Here is a 13,947-nt window from a genome sequence, read left to right as displayed (position 1 = left end):
TGATCCACTGGTGGGCTGGCATCAGAGAGTGGTTTCCTTTGGTTCTGCACATTGCTTAGAACACTGCAGGGAGGGAAAGGGTTCAGCAGGAGCCCAAGCTACCCTAGCAGGGACGGAAGTAACGGAGAAGTTGAAGGTACCACGACAATACGCAGATCTCAGCGATGTGTTCAGCGAAAGGGAAGCTGACCAACTGCCCCCGCATAGACCCTTTGATTGTCAAATCAATTTACTGCCTGGGGCGTAGCTCCCCGCAGGCAAGTTGTATGCCATGTCAGACAGAGAAATGCAGGAGTTACGAGAATTCATTGACAAGAACCTGAAGAGGGGTTTCATCAGAGAGTCAAGGGCAGTGGGAGGTAGTCCCGTGTTTTTTGTGGATAAAAAAAACACGGACAAGCCGAGACTTGTGTGTGATTTCAGGGCCTTAAACGCAGTGTCAGAACCATTGGCCTTTCCCATGTCTAGAATAGATGACATTTTGAACAGGGTGCGGAAGGGAAAGATTTTTACCAAGCTGGACCTAAGGGGGGCGTACAATCTGATACGTATAAGGAAAGGGGATGAATGGAAAACCACCATGTTCACCCCTTTGGGGGCATTTGAATATCTCGTCATGCCATTTGGATTACAAGCAGGCTCAGCGTGCTTTCAATCGCTGATGAACCACGTACTAGGGCCTTTGCTTTACAAGAATTGTGTGGCCTTCCTGGATGACGTGTTGGTGTATTCTGAGAATGAGGAGCAGCATGTGAGAGACGTCAGGGAAGTGTTGCGCAGGCTGCTAGACAACCGGCTGTGGGTGAAACTGGAGAAGTGTCAGTTTCATACCAAGGAGGTGGAGTTCCTGGGGTACCGCCTGTCAGACAAGGGATTAGCTATGGATCCCGGCAAGGTCCAGGCAGTGCTGGAATGGAAAACTCCCAAAACAAAGAAGGATGTGCAGAGGTTCCTAGGGTTTGGGAACTTTTACCGTAAGTTCATCCGAAACTTTGCCCACCTGACGGCGCCCATAACGGACTGTCTCAGCAGTAAGAAGAAATTTGTTTGGACTGAGGAGGCGGAGCGAGCTTTTGAGGAGCTAAAAGAGGCCTTCGCCTCTGAAGAACAACTTCTGCATGTGGATTTACAAAAAAAAGATGAGAGTCGAAACAGATGCATCAGACAGAGCCATTGGGGCGGTGCTTCTCCTGCAGCCAGGGGGGGAGGAGTCAGAGTGGAGACCGTGTGCGTTTTTTTCGCGAAAACTGAACAAATCCGAGAGGAACTACACGGTGTACGATCGAGAACTTCTTGCTATCCATGAGGCTTTTCGGAGATGAAGGCACCTGCTAATTGGTGCACAACATAAGGTGCAAGTGTGCACTGACCACAAGAACCTAGAGTATTGGAGAACGGCACGAGTGCTCAACCAACGGCAGTTGAGATGGGCCCAGGAGTTCTCCAGATTTAACTTTGAGATTTGTTATGTGCCAGGCCCAGAGAACGTTAGGGCGGACGCTCTCTCACGTAAACCTGAATATTTGGAGGGGGAGGGAGCACCCGAAGAGAGGCATGTCATTCCAGAGGACCGCTGGGTGTGTGGGGCGGCATTGGTGGGGCAAAGAGAACTGGTAGAGGGAACGGAGAACGATGAATACGCACAGGACAAACTCAGGGGACTCAGGAGGGAGGGAGATAAACACGGAGGTTTTGAGGAGAGAAACGGGGCGTTGTACTACAAGGGAGCGTTATATATACCTGAAGGAGAGTTGAGGGGGAAGGTACTCAAGCAGCTGCACGATAGCCCCACCGCAGGGCATTTTGGACAACACAAAACCATGTGGCTGGTTACCAGGGAATTTTGGTGGCCCAAGGTCAGGGAAGATGTGCGGGAGTATGTGAGAGGGTGTAACCAATGCCAGCGAGCCAAGGGGGAGAGACGGGCACCGGCAGGGTTATTAGAACCACTACCCACACCTGAAAGACCATGGGAAACAGTGGCCATAGATTTTATCACTGATCTGCCAAGGTCCAGAGGGAAAACAGCCATCATGGTTGGGGTAGACCTGTTAACCAAAATGGCCCACTTTATAGCCTGCTCACATGCGGTCACGGCAGAAGAAACCGCTAAATTGTTTGTAGAAAATGTGTTTAGGTTGCATGGCGCCCCCTTGAGGGTGGTTTCAGACCGAGGGAAACAATTTACTTCCAGGTTCTGGAGGAAGCTCATGAGCTTACTGCATGTAGAGGTTAATTTCTCAACTGCCCGGCATCCTGAAACCAACGGGCAGGCGGAAAGAGCCAATGGCGTCCTCCAGCAATATTTGAGGTGTTATGTGAATGATAGAGAGAATGATTGGGTGGAGAAGCTGGCGTTGGCAGAATTTGCCTACAACAATGCAGAGAACGTGTCCACGGGGATGAGCCCCTTTTTGGCTAATTACGGGTGCCATCCCCGAGCCTTCCCAGGGGGGAAGGGGAGAGCTGGAGCGTTCCAGCTGCAGAACAGTTCGTAGAAGAAATGGAAGCGATCCATCGCCAGCTCCAACTTAACTTAAACAGGGCCAAGGAGGAATATAAGAGGCAGGCAGACAAAAACAGAAGAGAAGGTGAAACCATTAGGGTGGGGGACCAGGTGTGGCTGTCAACCCAAGGGTTACCATTCAAAGGGGGTTGTAAGAAGTTAAGACCCAAAAGACTGGGCCCATTTGAAGTCACGCAGCAGGTCAACCCAGTGGCTTTCAGACTCCGGTTACCGAACCACATGAAGCTGCACCCAGTTTTCCACAGGTCGTTGCTGTCACCGTATAAAGGGGACAGAGAAGGGAGGGTCACTAGGGGACCAGCAATGGAGGAGAGGGAACACAGCTACCATGTAGCGGAGATTCTCGATTCCAGGTGGAAGGGAGATCAAGTAGAGTATTTGGTAATGTGGGAAGGGGAACCGGAGTCGGAAAACACCTGGGTCATGGCAGAGGATGTCGACGACAAGGTTTTAATAGAAACTTTTCATCAGAGGTTCCCACGTAAACCTCAGCCAGTGGCGAGGTTCCGGAGGGAATACTTTGCCACCACCGACGAAGAAGAAGAGTTGGAGGGGTTCCCTGATTCCGAGGAGGAGGAGGATTCAGCGAACCGGAACGAAGACCGATGGAGGGAAATGTTCGAGACGTCTGAAGATGAAGAGGATTCTTTTCGGGGTTTTACCTCCTCACCGCCCAGAGGAGAGGGAATGGGCGGGGGTGAAGGGGGCCCTGGAGGGGAGGTGGATGTCAGGGAACTGCCATCGGAGGGACAGGTGGTGGAAGGGCTCACAGAGGTTGGGAGGGAGTCAGCAGCGAAAGCAGGGACCAGCAGGGGGAGAGATGGGTCTCTGGAGGAAGGTCTCATGAATGCGGAGAGAGACGCAGCAGCTAAAGCAGGAACTAGCAGGGAAGAGGGAGGGATCAGGGACACGTCCAGCGAGAATAATAATAATAATAATATTTTTTATTTATATCCCGCCCTCCCCAGCCGAAGCCGGGCTCAGGGCGGCTAACAACAATCAAATAATCAAACAGTCAAATAGTCACACAATCTAAAAACATTTCATTGTAAAAATTAGTTAAATCAAATTGATGGCAACCAATTAAGCAAAATTCTGTGCAGGTTGCCAGAGGAGGGAGTGAGGCTGCGCCCTGACCAAAGGCCTGGCGGAACAACTCTGTCTTGCAGGCCCTGTGGAAGGATGTCAGGTCCCGCAGGGCCCTAGTCTCCTGTGACAGAGCACTCCACCAGATTGGAGCCACAGCCGAGAAGGCCCTGGCTCTAGTCGAGGCCAGCCTAACCTCTCTGTGGCCTGGGACCTTGAGGATGTTATTATTTGCAGCAAAAACAGAACAGCGGGGAGGTGTCAGAAGCTCCCATAGGGAGACCCATTCTTCGCCGGAAGCTGCCACGTCGTGAGTCCAGAAGGCACGTTTCCGTTAAGGAGCTTCTTTGCTGGAAGCGCTTCCGCAAACAACCACTGTCGGAATCTACGAGTGACTAGGGCAGACATGTTTGAGGAGCTCTGTCACACACAGAGGTTTGTGGCGTGGCACAAACTCTGAGGGAGCACGATTTTACGCACAAGCAGCTAATCATCCCATCACACTTATGAACAACAGTAAAAGATCATGTTTGAAATCTGAAAAATATTCCCAATCTCTTTATTCACATTACTTTTTTAAAAAAGCAATAAAACAGCCTCATTTATACATGTGTACCTTAGGATCTGCACACATGGTGATTTTTTAAAAAGAAGTTTTGTTTTGCAGTTTGTTTTCCATATTGCATGCATTTTCTGTTTACACCATTGTCCATGTTCACGTTGTGTTTCTTCTGTTTGTTTTCTCATGACTAGACTTCTTCTTTGTCAAAGATTCCTGCCTCAAAGGTTAGAGCAAAGTCATTGCTTCCTCCAAGACCCAGCTCAGCTTGCTCATTAACTTCTACTAAAAAAGCTTTGCTTGATGCAGACAATTATTTTGCCAGGCCCTCTTCCGCAGGCCCAAGAGACTGCTTGCCATATTCAAAAACAGATGCTCAGGTAAGGCAGCAGAGTAAATGTAGTCAGTGATAGCAAAGAAAGGGCCAGAGGTGGATTCTGATCTGTTTGCTTACACTCTCTTCCCCTTGCCCTTCTCCTGAACACAAATAGTTCACACTGACAAAAGAGCTGTAGAGCAGGAGTGAACAAACTTCCCCCTGTTGAATTCAAGAAAAAACACTGTCAGATATTGCCTTTCTTATTACAGGACTCATAATTAGCTCCTATCCTGAACTGGAATGTTTCCCTTCCCAGGGTTTGATTAAAACCCTAGGAATCCATCCATTATAAATCTAATTTAGGCTGGAGAAACATTATACTTTTCAGTGCTGGAGGTAGTGTGTTCAGTTATTATTGCCTCGGGTAAGCAAGTTTTGCAAACTTTAAAACATTTTAAAACATTTTTTTTCTCAAAAACACGCAAGCACCATTTGATTAAGGGCAACTGTTGCCAAAGAAATCCATGCACGCAAAAAGGCAGTGATGTCTCTGTCATACCACTTTAACCACTCTTAAAAACTGTTAGTTGGTTCAAACCAAAGTTCACAAACCTAATAAGCTTTTTGCCATATGACTACAATAGGATGAGGCCTAAATATTACAGGTGGGGGTGTCCTTTTGACTTTTTGCTGCAGACTTGAGACTGATACTAGTGTAGTCATAGCCAAACTAAAATCAGCTATGCTCCCCTACCCCAGCCTGCCAAATTACTCAGTTTTGCCTGTATCATCTCACTTTGGTATGCTGTAAGCAAAGTTAAATCCATGTTGGATCCCTTCTGGAGGTAATAATCTCACCTCTAGGTGCATGGGGGCTGGAAACGAATCTCTCTAGGCTTGATCTGATCTTCCTTACCTTGACACAGTTTGAAGCTCTTGCTGGGGAGAAACTGCTGGAAAATTAAATGTCATCACAACAACTGCATTTTACCCGTTTTTTAAAAAATTAAAAGTAAAAAACCCCAATTTCTATTGTTTCTCCTAGGACGGTGTAACCAAGAGTCCAGAAAAGCGTTCCTCTTTACCAAGACCTTCCTCTATTCTACCCACCCGGAGGGGCCTGTCAGGAGACAGAGAACGAGATGAAAATTCTTTCTCTCTGAACAGCACCATCTCTTCATCAATGCGACGGACCACCAGTAGGTTTCTGTACCCTCTAACTCCACATTTTCTTTAGCCTGCGGGTGCACTTTGTGTGAATCTCTTGAGGTCTCTGTGCATATCAAAATGATACAGTATAATACACCCTCTTATACTATTTACAAATTACAACAGAAAAAATGTATGCTGGTCGCCAGAGTTTTGTACATACAATTTACACACTCTCATATCCCCCTCTACTCTTACCCCGAAGCTCTTGCTCAGCATCCTGGTTTCCCTAACACACAACATTTCTCCTGAACGTTCTCTCCACTTATTTACACCAACACCCCAGAAATCCCCTTAGCTTAATGCTGAACCACCTACAACCTATCCACCATCCCATCCCTTCCATCATGTCAGGGACTGGCAGGACACTGGCGAGTGCACCGGGAGAACGGGGGCTGGAGTCTGACTTGGGATTGGAAGGCAGTGAGGACCTGTACCAGTCAGAAGGCAAGAATCAGAGGCAGGGGATGCTTCAGCGCTGGAGGGTGGAGCACAGGATGGGTTGGGAGAAGAGGAGGAAGAGGCAGGTCAGGCAAGTGAAGGACCGGTGCTTCACCCTCTCCTGCACCACTGTGTCCCAGAACCAGAAGCAGATTGAAAGGGGGTGAGCAGAGGAAGTTTCCACGCAGGCGTAGTCTCATCTGCATGTGTGCATTCTGTCAGGGAAAGCTACACAAACTGTTGGAGGGGGGGAGACCCCTGTTGCTGCAACTGCTCCATAGTGTATGGACCTGGAAATAGATGCTAGATTGGTTTTCTGTATTGCTGTGAGAATAAAGTGAGTTAAGAAGGTAACATAGGGTGAAGTAGGCGAAAATTTGAATAAGTAAATGCCATTAGTTTATTCCTGGTGAATGTGCTTGAGATTTCAGGTGTACAACGGTATACCTGTTAAGTGTTAATAATGACTTGGAAGTTCCATTTCACAAAGTGGGACTTGCTTTTTAGGAAACGTGCACTGAATTGAGCTGCATAGCTTGGGGTAACTGAATTTGCAGCCTCTTCTTAAAGGTAAAGGGACCCCTGACAATTAGGTACAGTCGCAGTTGACTCTGGGGTAGCAGCTCTCATCTCGCTTTATTGGTCAAGGGAGCTGGTGTACAGCTTCCGGGTCACGTGGCCAGCATGACTAAGCCGCTTCTGGCAAACCAGAGCAGCACATGGAAACACTGTTTTCCTTCCCGCTGGAGCGGTACCTATTTATCTACTTGCACTTCGTGCTTTCAAACTGCTAGGTTGGCAGGAGCAGGGACCGAGCAACGGGAGCTCACCCCGTTGCGGGGATTTGAACTGCTGACCTTCTGATCGGCAAGTCCTAGGCTCTGTGGTTTAACCCACAGTGCCACCCGCGTCCCTTAGCCTCTTGCTAAATACATGCTAAAATGACATTGGCATTATTTTACTCACTTGCATTTCTGCTCTCATAATAGAGTTATGGTCAACATGTTTTAAAACAGATCCAGTTTGGTGAAGTTGTTCAGTTGCCTTAAGCAAAGGAGCTTTAGAAAAACATTACTTTTCCTTTTCTGTGCTATTTACTCTCATTAACTAAAGTGAAGATTCATTGAAAAATATGCAGACCTACAAACCTTGCTGCGGCTCAGGAATCAAAGTACTGCTTGTACATAAGCAGGGATATCTTACATACTGCCATCCAAGCAATCTCGTATCAAGGATGGATAACCTATTGCCCAACTACTACTGCCATCATCCTGTACCATTGGCTCCTCTGCCTGGGGTTGATGGGAGCTCAAGTCCCTCCTCCCCCCCAAAAAAAATCTAGAATTCTTCATCTCTGTTTTATTGCTTTGATAGCTTCCTCCGTTTCCCCCACAGCAGATTATTTTTGTGTTTTACATTACTAGCAGATTTTGGTAAGTCAGATAAAGCATCCTGTTAATTTCCATTTCTAGGCCACCCATCAAACAAATATAATACATATAAGAGAATTTGTTTTAACCTGGAAAAGCAACAATGAATGCCCACATTGGACAAGTGAATTATGAGGACATGGGAGTTAGTAAATATGGTTAAATTAACTAAGATAATTAAAAGGAGGGAGAGTAGACAATTGTTTACTGAAAGTTGGAGCATGTTTGTAGTGTATTGGTGTAAGAATAAGACAAAAGAAAATGTTCAGTCCTGCTGTTAGAAACCTTGTAAATACTAGTGTGTGTATAATGATTATTTAGTAGTGAAGAGTGGGGAAACATCCTTTATTTTCAAACAAGTTTTAGTCAGAGTAGACCCATAGAAATGAATGGCTATGACTAACAAATTAATTTCAGTGACTCTACTCTGAGAAGAAGTTAGGTTCTTATTTATATTCCTTTGAGGATATTAAGTTAACCTTGTAAGGAGTTTAAGATCTACTTAGGCCACATTCTTGTTGAATTCGCAAGAATAGAGAGATAGAGAGGTAGATGGTCTTTAAAAATATATTAATATATTATTTAGTTATTTCATAAAATTTATACACCACTTAATTGTAAAAAACCTCAAAGTGGTTTACAAAAAAAGATAAAACCATAAAATCAAGAAAAAATTATAACCACACTTTAAAACATAGAAGTGTTAAAATACTAAAATACTAAAACAGGTTAAAATTACCTCAACTATGGGCTTATCCACACAACCTCTGCTTTATGCAGGGGAAATCTGAAGGTTTCCGCCCCAGATTGTTGTTTATTCCGATTTATCACTAAAGAGCAGGTTTTCCCTGGGGAAGGAGTGGGACAAGGAGAAAACCACTTGGATAAGTAGAAGCATGGGTGAGCCCTTTCTAATAACCTGGGTGGGCTTGTCTGTGCAATCATATTTTGAATAGGTCTCAGAAGAGCACAGTGAAGGCCCCTGCTTGATCTCAATAGGCAGGGAGTTCCAAAGGGCAGGGGCTGCTGCACTAAATGATCGAGGTCTTGCAGGGGCTGAACAAGTACTATGTGGCACCGGTAGTCCTGCAAATTCCATTGATCAAAGTGGTTGAGTAGGCACATGTGAGGTAAGGTGATCTCAAACTTAATCCATTCCGGAAGTCCGTTCCAAAACCAAAACACTCCAAAACCAAGGCAAGCTTTCCCATAGAAAATAATGCAAAATGGATTAATCTGTTTTAAAAACAACCCCTAAAACAGCAATTTTACATGAATTTTACTATCTAACGAGACCATTAATCCATAAAATGAAAGCAATAAACAATGTACTGCAGTCACATAATCAATCAATCAGCAGCTGAAATGGGTTCCATAAAGTCACAAAAACAAAACAAAAAAGAGCCGCAAAAGCAAAAACACAAAATAAATAGCGAAAACAGACAGATCTCAGCTTAATACTCAAAACGGAAGTGTGGCACTCAAAGAGAGCACGTTCAGCTTCCGAGAAAAATTTGCAAACCTGAAGACTTACTTCCAGGTTTGCGATCTTTCGGCTCCAAGTTGTTTTAGTACCAAGGCGTTTGAGAACCAAGATACCACTGTATCTGTATGATATTAAATAATAATACAAAAAATGGGGGAATTCAGTAGAATTTACTGGCCAGAATATACAAATACAACTAAATCACTAAAACAGTATCAGTACAAATGACACAAACATTCAAAACCCATAGATGAAATGAAATGGGCAGGTAAGCAGGCAGGCAGGCAGGTAAAGCAAGCTAGGAAAAATGGGCAAGCAGGGGTGATGCAGTCCCACACAGGATGGTACCATATGTCTGCACAATGTTCAGGTCAGCTGTAATACGTGTATTCTTTTATAATAGATTTCTCCGTAAGCCTGTGATCTACGAACCATGCAATAATTATTTTAGTATCTCTAACCTTGCTGGTTTTAAATTACCTTCTTTGAACATTAACTGATTTGAATATCATAGTGCTCTCATTTAGCAAGTTATTGCTCATTCTCACGTTTCTTTATGGCCTTCAGAAACACGGCAGAGTGAATAATCTGCAAGGTGCCCTCATGAAATATAAGATAGATGTCCTCTGCTCCATGAAAATATCAGCAACATGGTTTTATTTTCCCCCAATACAGGATCAGAGCCTATTCGAAGCCGGACAGGAAAGAGTGGCACATCAACCCCAACTACACCGGGTTCCACCGCCATAACTCCTGGGACACCACCTAGCTATTCCTCCCGTACCCCGGGCACTCCTGGGACCCCCAGCTACCCCAGAACCCCCCATACACCAGGTACTCCCAAATCTGGTATTCTGGTGTCCACTGAGAAGAAAGTTGCCATCATACGCACACCTCCAAAATCTCCAGCTACCCCGAAGCAACTACGGCTCATTAACCAGCCTCTCCCTGATCTCAAGAACATCAGGTCCAAAATTGGGTCAACAGAGAACATCAGATATCAGCCTAAAGGGGGACAGGTAAGGCTTCTGTTCCAATAACAGCCAATGTTTCAGGCATTATCACTGGAAGCAGAATGCAGGGTCTCACAGAGAGGAGTAAAGGCCTGGAGTGGAGAAGGTAGATACAAATGCGGATCTCTTCCTTCAAATCTCCTTACCAAGAGGGATGGAAACTTGTCAGTTCTGGGGTTTTAACAAAGCCTTTTTAGGTTAGGGCTTTTTTGGAGAGGGGGGTATGTTTTTATCAAATGTACTACTGCTGCTTTTTGTGGACTGAACAAACATATTTTCAAAACAACTATAATTTTATCTTTTTTATATCATAGAAGTGCTTCTGAATGAAAAAATGCCTGTTATATATATTTGTTACATGCCATCGGAATATTTTTGTATTAAGGCAAGGGCCAGATAATAGGAGCAGCTACCTGGTGTATTTACAAAACAGAGCCTTAGAAAGCCCAGTCAAGGAAAGCAAATAAATGTTCAATAATATAATATTATTTTAATTAAATGTGGATAGGTCAGTTCCTTCAAATACTGCAGTTGTAAAGTGCACCCCAATAATTCAGACTCCAATCCTAAACATACTTACTTACTAGTGAGTAAGGTCCACTGCAAACTTTGGGAACTCTCAAGTAAAAATGATTAGGATTGCTCAATAGGTAAATTGCATTCTTTATTAGATCAAACTTTTATGTTTTAGTATTTTGTGTTTTAATACTGTGTGAAAACACAGTCGCTGAAAATGATTTGCATTGAAGGAAAGGTGACAGAATGGGCAGGATTAGCCAGGATCCATTCCAGATCATTGTGCCTCTCCATGAAACTTGCATGTGGTTCTATATGGTAGCAATATCTGTTTATCTATTTGTAAAATGTGTCATGATCCCTGCATCTGGCCCCTCATACTACCCTGTGTAAGGTACAAAAAAGGGAATGGAGGTACAATCTGACCCTTCCCAGAGTGAGGCTATAACCCTCCAAGTCTGAGGAAAGTGGGAAAGCTGAGTCCTGAGTAGTATCCACGTCTGCTCCGCAGCGTACAAATCAGTGACTACAAGATCGACAAAGGCCTTTTAAGTCAGCATAGGCACTTCCACAAGGAAGCAGAGCCAACTTGGCTCTTGCTAGCCTACATGAGGCCACAGCTCTCTACAGATGTAGTATGATCAATAGCTCAGGCTCCTGACTGCTTTGGGTAGACTTTGCCTGGACTTGCCTGCTTCAAAGGGGTTCTGCTTGTTACTACCACTGTGTGAGCCTCATGGAACAGGAATAGTGGGATGTTCATGTGTGGGGATTCTAAACACCTAAATGTGGAGGGCTGGAAAGTAGATTCTTCCAATAATCGAGACCTTGTATTCTTGTAGAAAAAGTGGCAGGAGGGTGGAACAAGCCTCCAAAATTGCCCTGGGTGTGGGATGCATGTCTATCCTTCCCTCATACTGCCAAGAAACAACCCCAGCAACAAAGGAGCGTGCATAGTGCTTGAATGTGCAGGGGAAGGCCAAAGAGAAGTGTGTGAGGATATGATGATTCTGAGAGAGTTTTCCCTGTGTCTAAAAGCTCTGGCGTCATGACACTGGCTCCCCCAAGTATTCTCACCAATTAAGCATTAAAGAGCAGGTTTTACAGGGGAAAGTGGTGCAGCAAAGGCAAAACCACTCAGCCCCATCTTTCTAGGCCTGGGACAAATAGAAAGTAAACACGCCCTAAGTCTCCTCTCACCATTAGCAGGGGTGCCTATGACACCATAGCCTAGTTCTCACTGAGGTCCTCTATACATGCTTGAGTACAGAGTGCATCTTCCACGTTGGCATTGAGTAACTACAGGTTAGAGGGGAAGCCTTCAAGGCCACATCATTTTATTTCCAGGAAGACGTGAACCTCTGTCATCTCTTTTCTAGAAAGTAAGTCCAACCCAGAAGGATGTAGTAGCAATACCTCAGTTTTACTTCTCCTATATCATTTCTGGCTGGGGCTCTTGTAGCTGTTGGAATGAACTGCTTTCTACAGTCTGCTTTATGCAAGTCAGTTTATAGAAACAAATAGAAGGCAGCTGGAGTTTCATAACCTGAGCTTAAATTGCCATGCTGAGTGTAATAACTCCAGGAGGAGAAAGGAGCGGAAAACCCTGAACATAAGCAAGTATGACAGGAAAATTACTGAAAGGGTATAGATATCCAGCCCTAAAGTGTCATTTGGAGATAGATTTTCTCCTTTTACCGGAGGCATCTGTTAACCTAGTAGCTGAGAGTCCATCCTTGGCAGTCCATCCTGGGGAGCAAAGTCGCACTGTGACAGCACCATGCTCTGGAGGTGCTTACACAGAGAGCAGCAGGAGGTGTCTGAATGTTAAATAAATCAAAGTAGAACTACAGAGTTGTAAAGGTCTCATTAGAAACTCATCAGCTAACAAATCCATTTAAAATCATGTATTTACCCACCCAACCACTTCTGCCACATTTTTTTAACAAGTGGAAGATACCACCTGAAGATGAGATTTCAAACTTTATGATAATGATCCTCTCTAACAGAACTTGATGGGAGCATTTTTCACATTGTGCTTTGTGACAAAACAGGCAGATGTAATAATAATAATAATAATAATAATAATAATTTATTATTTGTACCCTGCCCATCTGGCTGGGTTTCCCCAGCCACTCTGGGCAGCTTCCACAGAAACCAAAAAACACTAAAATATCATACATTAAAAGCTTCCCTGAATAGGGCCGCCTTAAGATGTCTTCTGAATGTCAGGTAGTTGTCCATCACCTTGACATCCAATGGGAGGGCATTCCACAGGGCGGGCGCCACCACCGAAAAGGCCCTCTGCCTGGTTCCCTGTAGCTTCGCTTCTCGTAATGAGGGAACCGCCAGAAGGCCCTCGGCGCTGGACCTCAGTGTCCGGGCAGAACGATGGGGGTGGAGACGCTCCTTCAGGTCTACTGGGCCGAAGCCGTTTAGGGCTTTAAAGGTCAACACCAGCACTTTGAATTGTGCTCGGAAACGTACTGGGAGCCAATGTAGGTCTTTCAAGACCGGTGTTATGTGGTCTCGGCGGCCGCCCCCAGTCACCAGTCTAGCTGCCGCATTCTGGATTAGCTGTAGTTTCCGAGTCACCTTCAAAGGTAGCCCCACGTAGAGCGCATTGCAGTAGTCCAAGCGGGAGATAACTAGAGCATGCACCACTCTGGCCAGACAGTCTGCGGGCAGGTAGGGTCTCAGCCTGCGTACCAGGTGGAGTTGGTAGACAGCTGCCCTGGATACAGAATTGACCTGCGCCTCCATGGACAGCTGTGAGTCCAAAATGACTCCCAGGCTACGCACCTGGTCCTTCAGGGGCACAGTTACCCTATTCAGGACCAGGGAGTCCTCCACACCAGCCCGCCCCCTGTCCCCCAAAAACAGTACTTCTGTCTTGTCAGGATTCAACTTCAATCCATTAGCCGCCATCCATCCTCCAACCGCCTCCAGGCACTCACACAGGACCTTCACCGCCTTCACTGGTTCTGATTTGAAAGAAAGGTAGAGCTAGGTATCATCTGCATATTGATGGACACCCAGTCCAAACCCCCTGATGATCTCTCCCAGCGGCTTCATATAGATGTTAAAAAGCATGGGGGAGAGGACGGAACCCTGAGGCACCCCACAAGTGAGGGCCCAGGGGTCTGAACACTCATCCCCCACCACCACTTTCTGAACACGGCCCAGGAGGAAGGAGCGAAACCACTGTATAACAGTGCCCCCAGCTCCCAACCCCTCTAGACGGTCCAGAGAGATCCAGCAGAACTAGGAAACAACTCTCACCTTTGTCCCTAGCTCGCCGGAGATCATCAACCAGTGCGACCAAGGCAGTTTCAGTCCCATGATGAGGCCTGAACCCTGA

The 13,947-nt window shown here is 45.7% G+C and overlaps 1 protein-coding gene across 32 annotated transcripts in view; it reads left to right on the top strand.

Annotated features, from left to right (window-relative positions):
• The window catches only part of MAP2 (microtubule associated protein 2), a 279,546-nt gene that overhangs the window by 243,035 nt on the left and 22,564 nt on the right, over nt 1-13,947 (top strand). For 23 of the 32 annotated variants that reach the window (XM_082230891.1, XM_082230887.1, XM_082230882.1 and 20 more), the window contains 3 exons: nt 4,367-4,552; nt 5,537-5,690; nt 9,733-10,076. In XM_082230891.1, the coding sequence (XP_082087017.1) occupies nt 4,367-4,552; nt 5,537-5,690; nt 9,733-10,076 (684 nt within the window). The remainder of the gene's footprint in view (nt 1-4,366; nt 4,553-5,536; nt 5,691-9,732; nt 10,077-13,947) is intronic. The other 9 variants (XM_082230885.1, XM_082230884.1, XM_082230883.1 and 6 more) reach the window with 1 other exon arrangement.

This window comes from Podarcis vaucheri (assembly GCF_965113315.1).
Source record: "Podarcis vaucheri genome assembly, chromosome: 1".
Taxonomy (NCBI): Eukaryota; Metazoa; Chordata; class Lepidosauria; order Squamata; family Lacertidae; genus Podarcis; species Podarcis vaucheri.
This window is presented reverse-complemented; position numbering and strand designations above follow the sequence as displayed.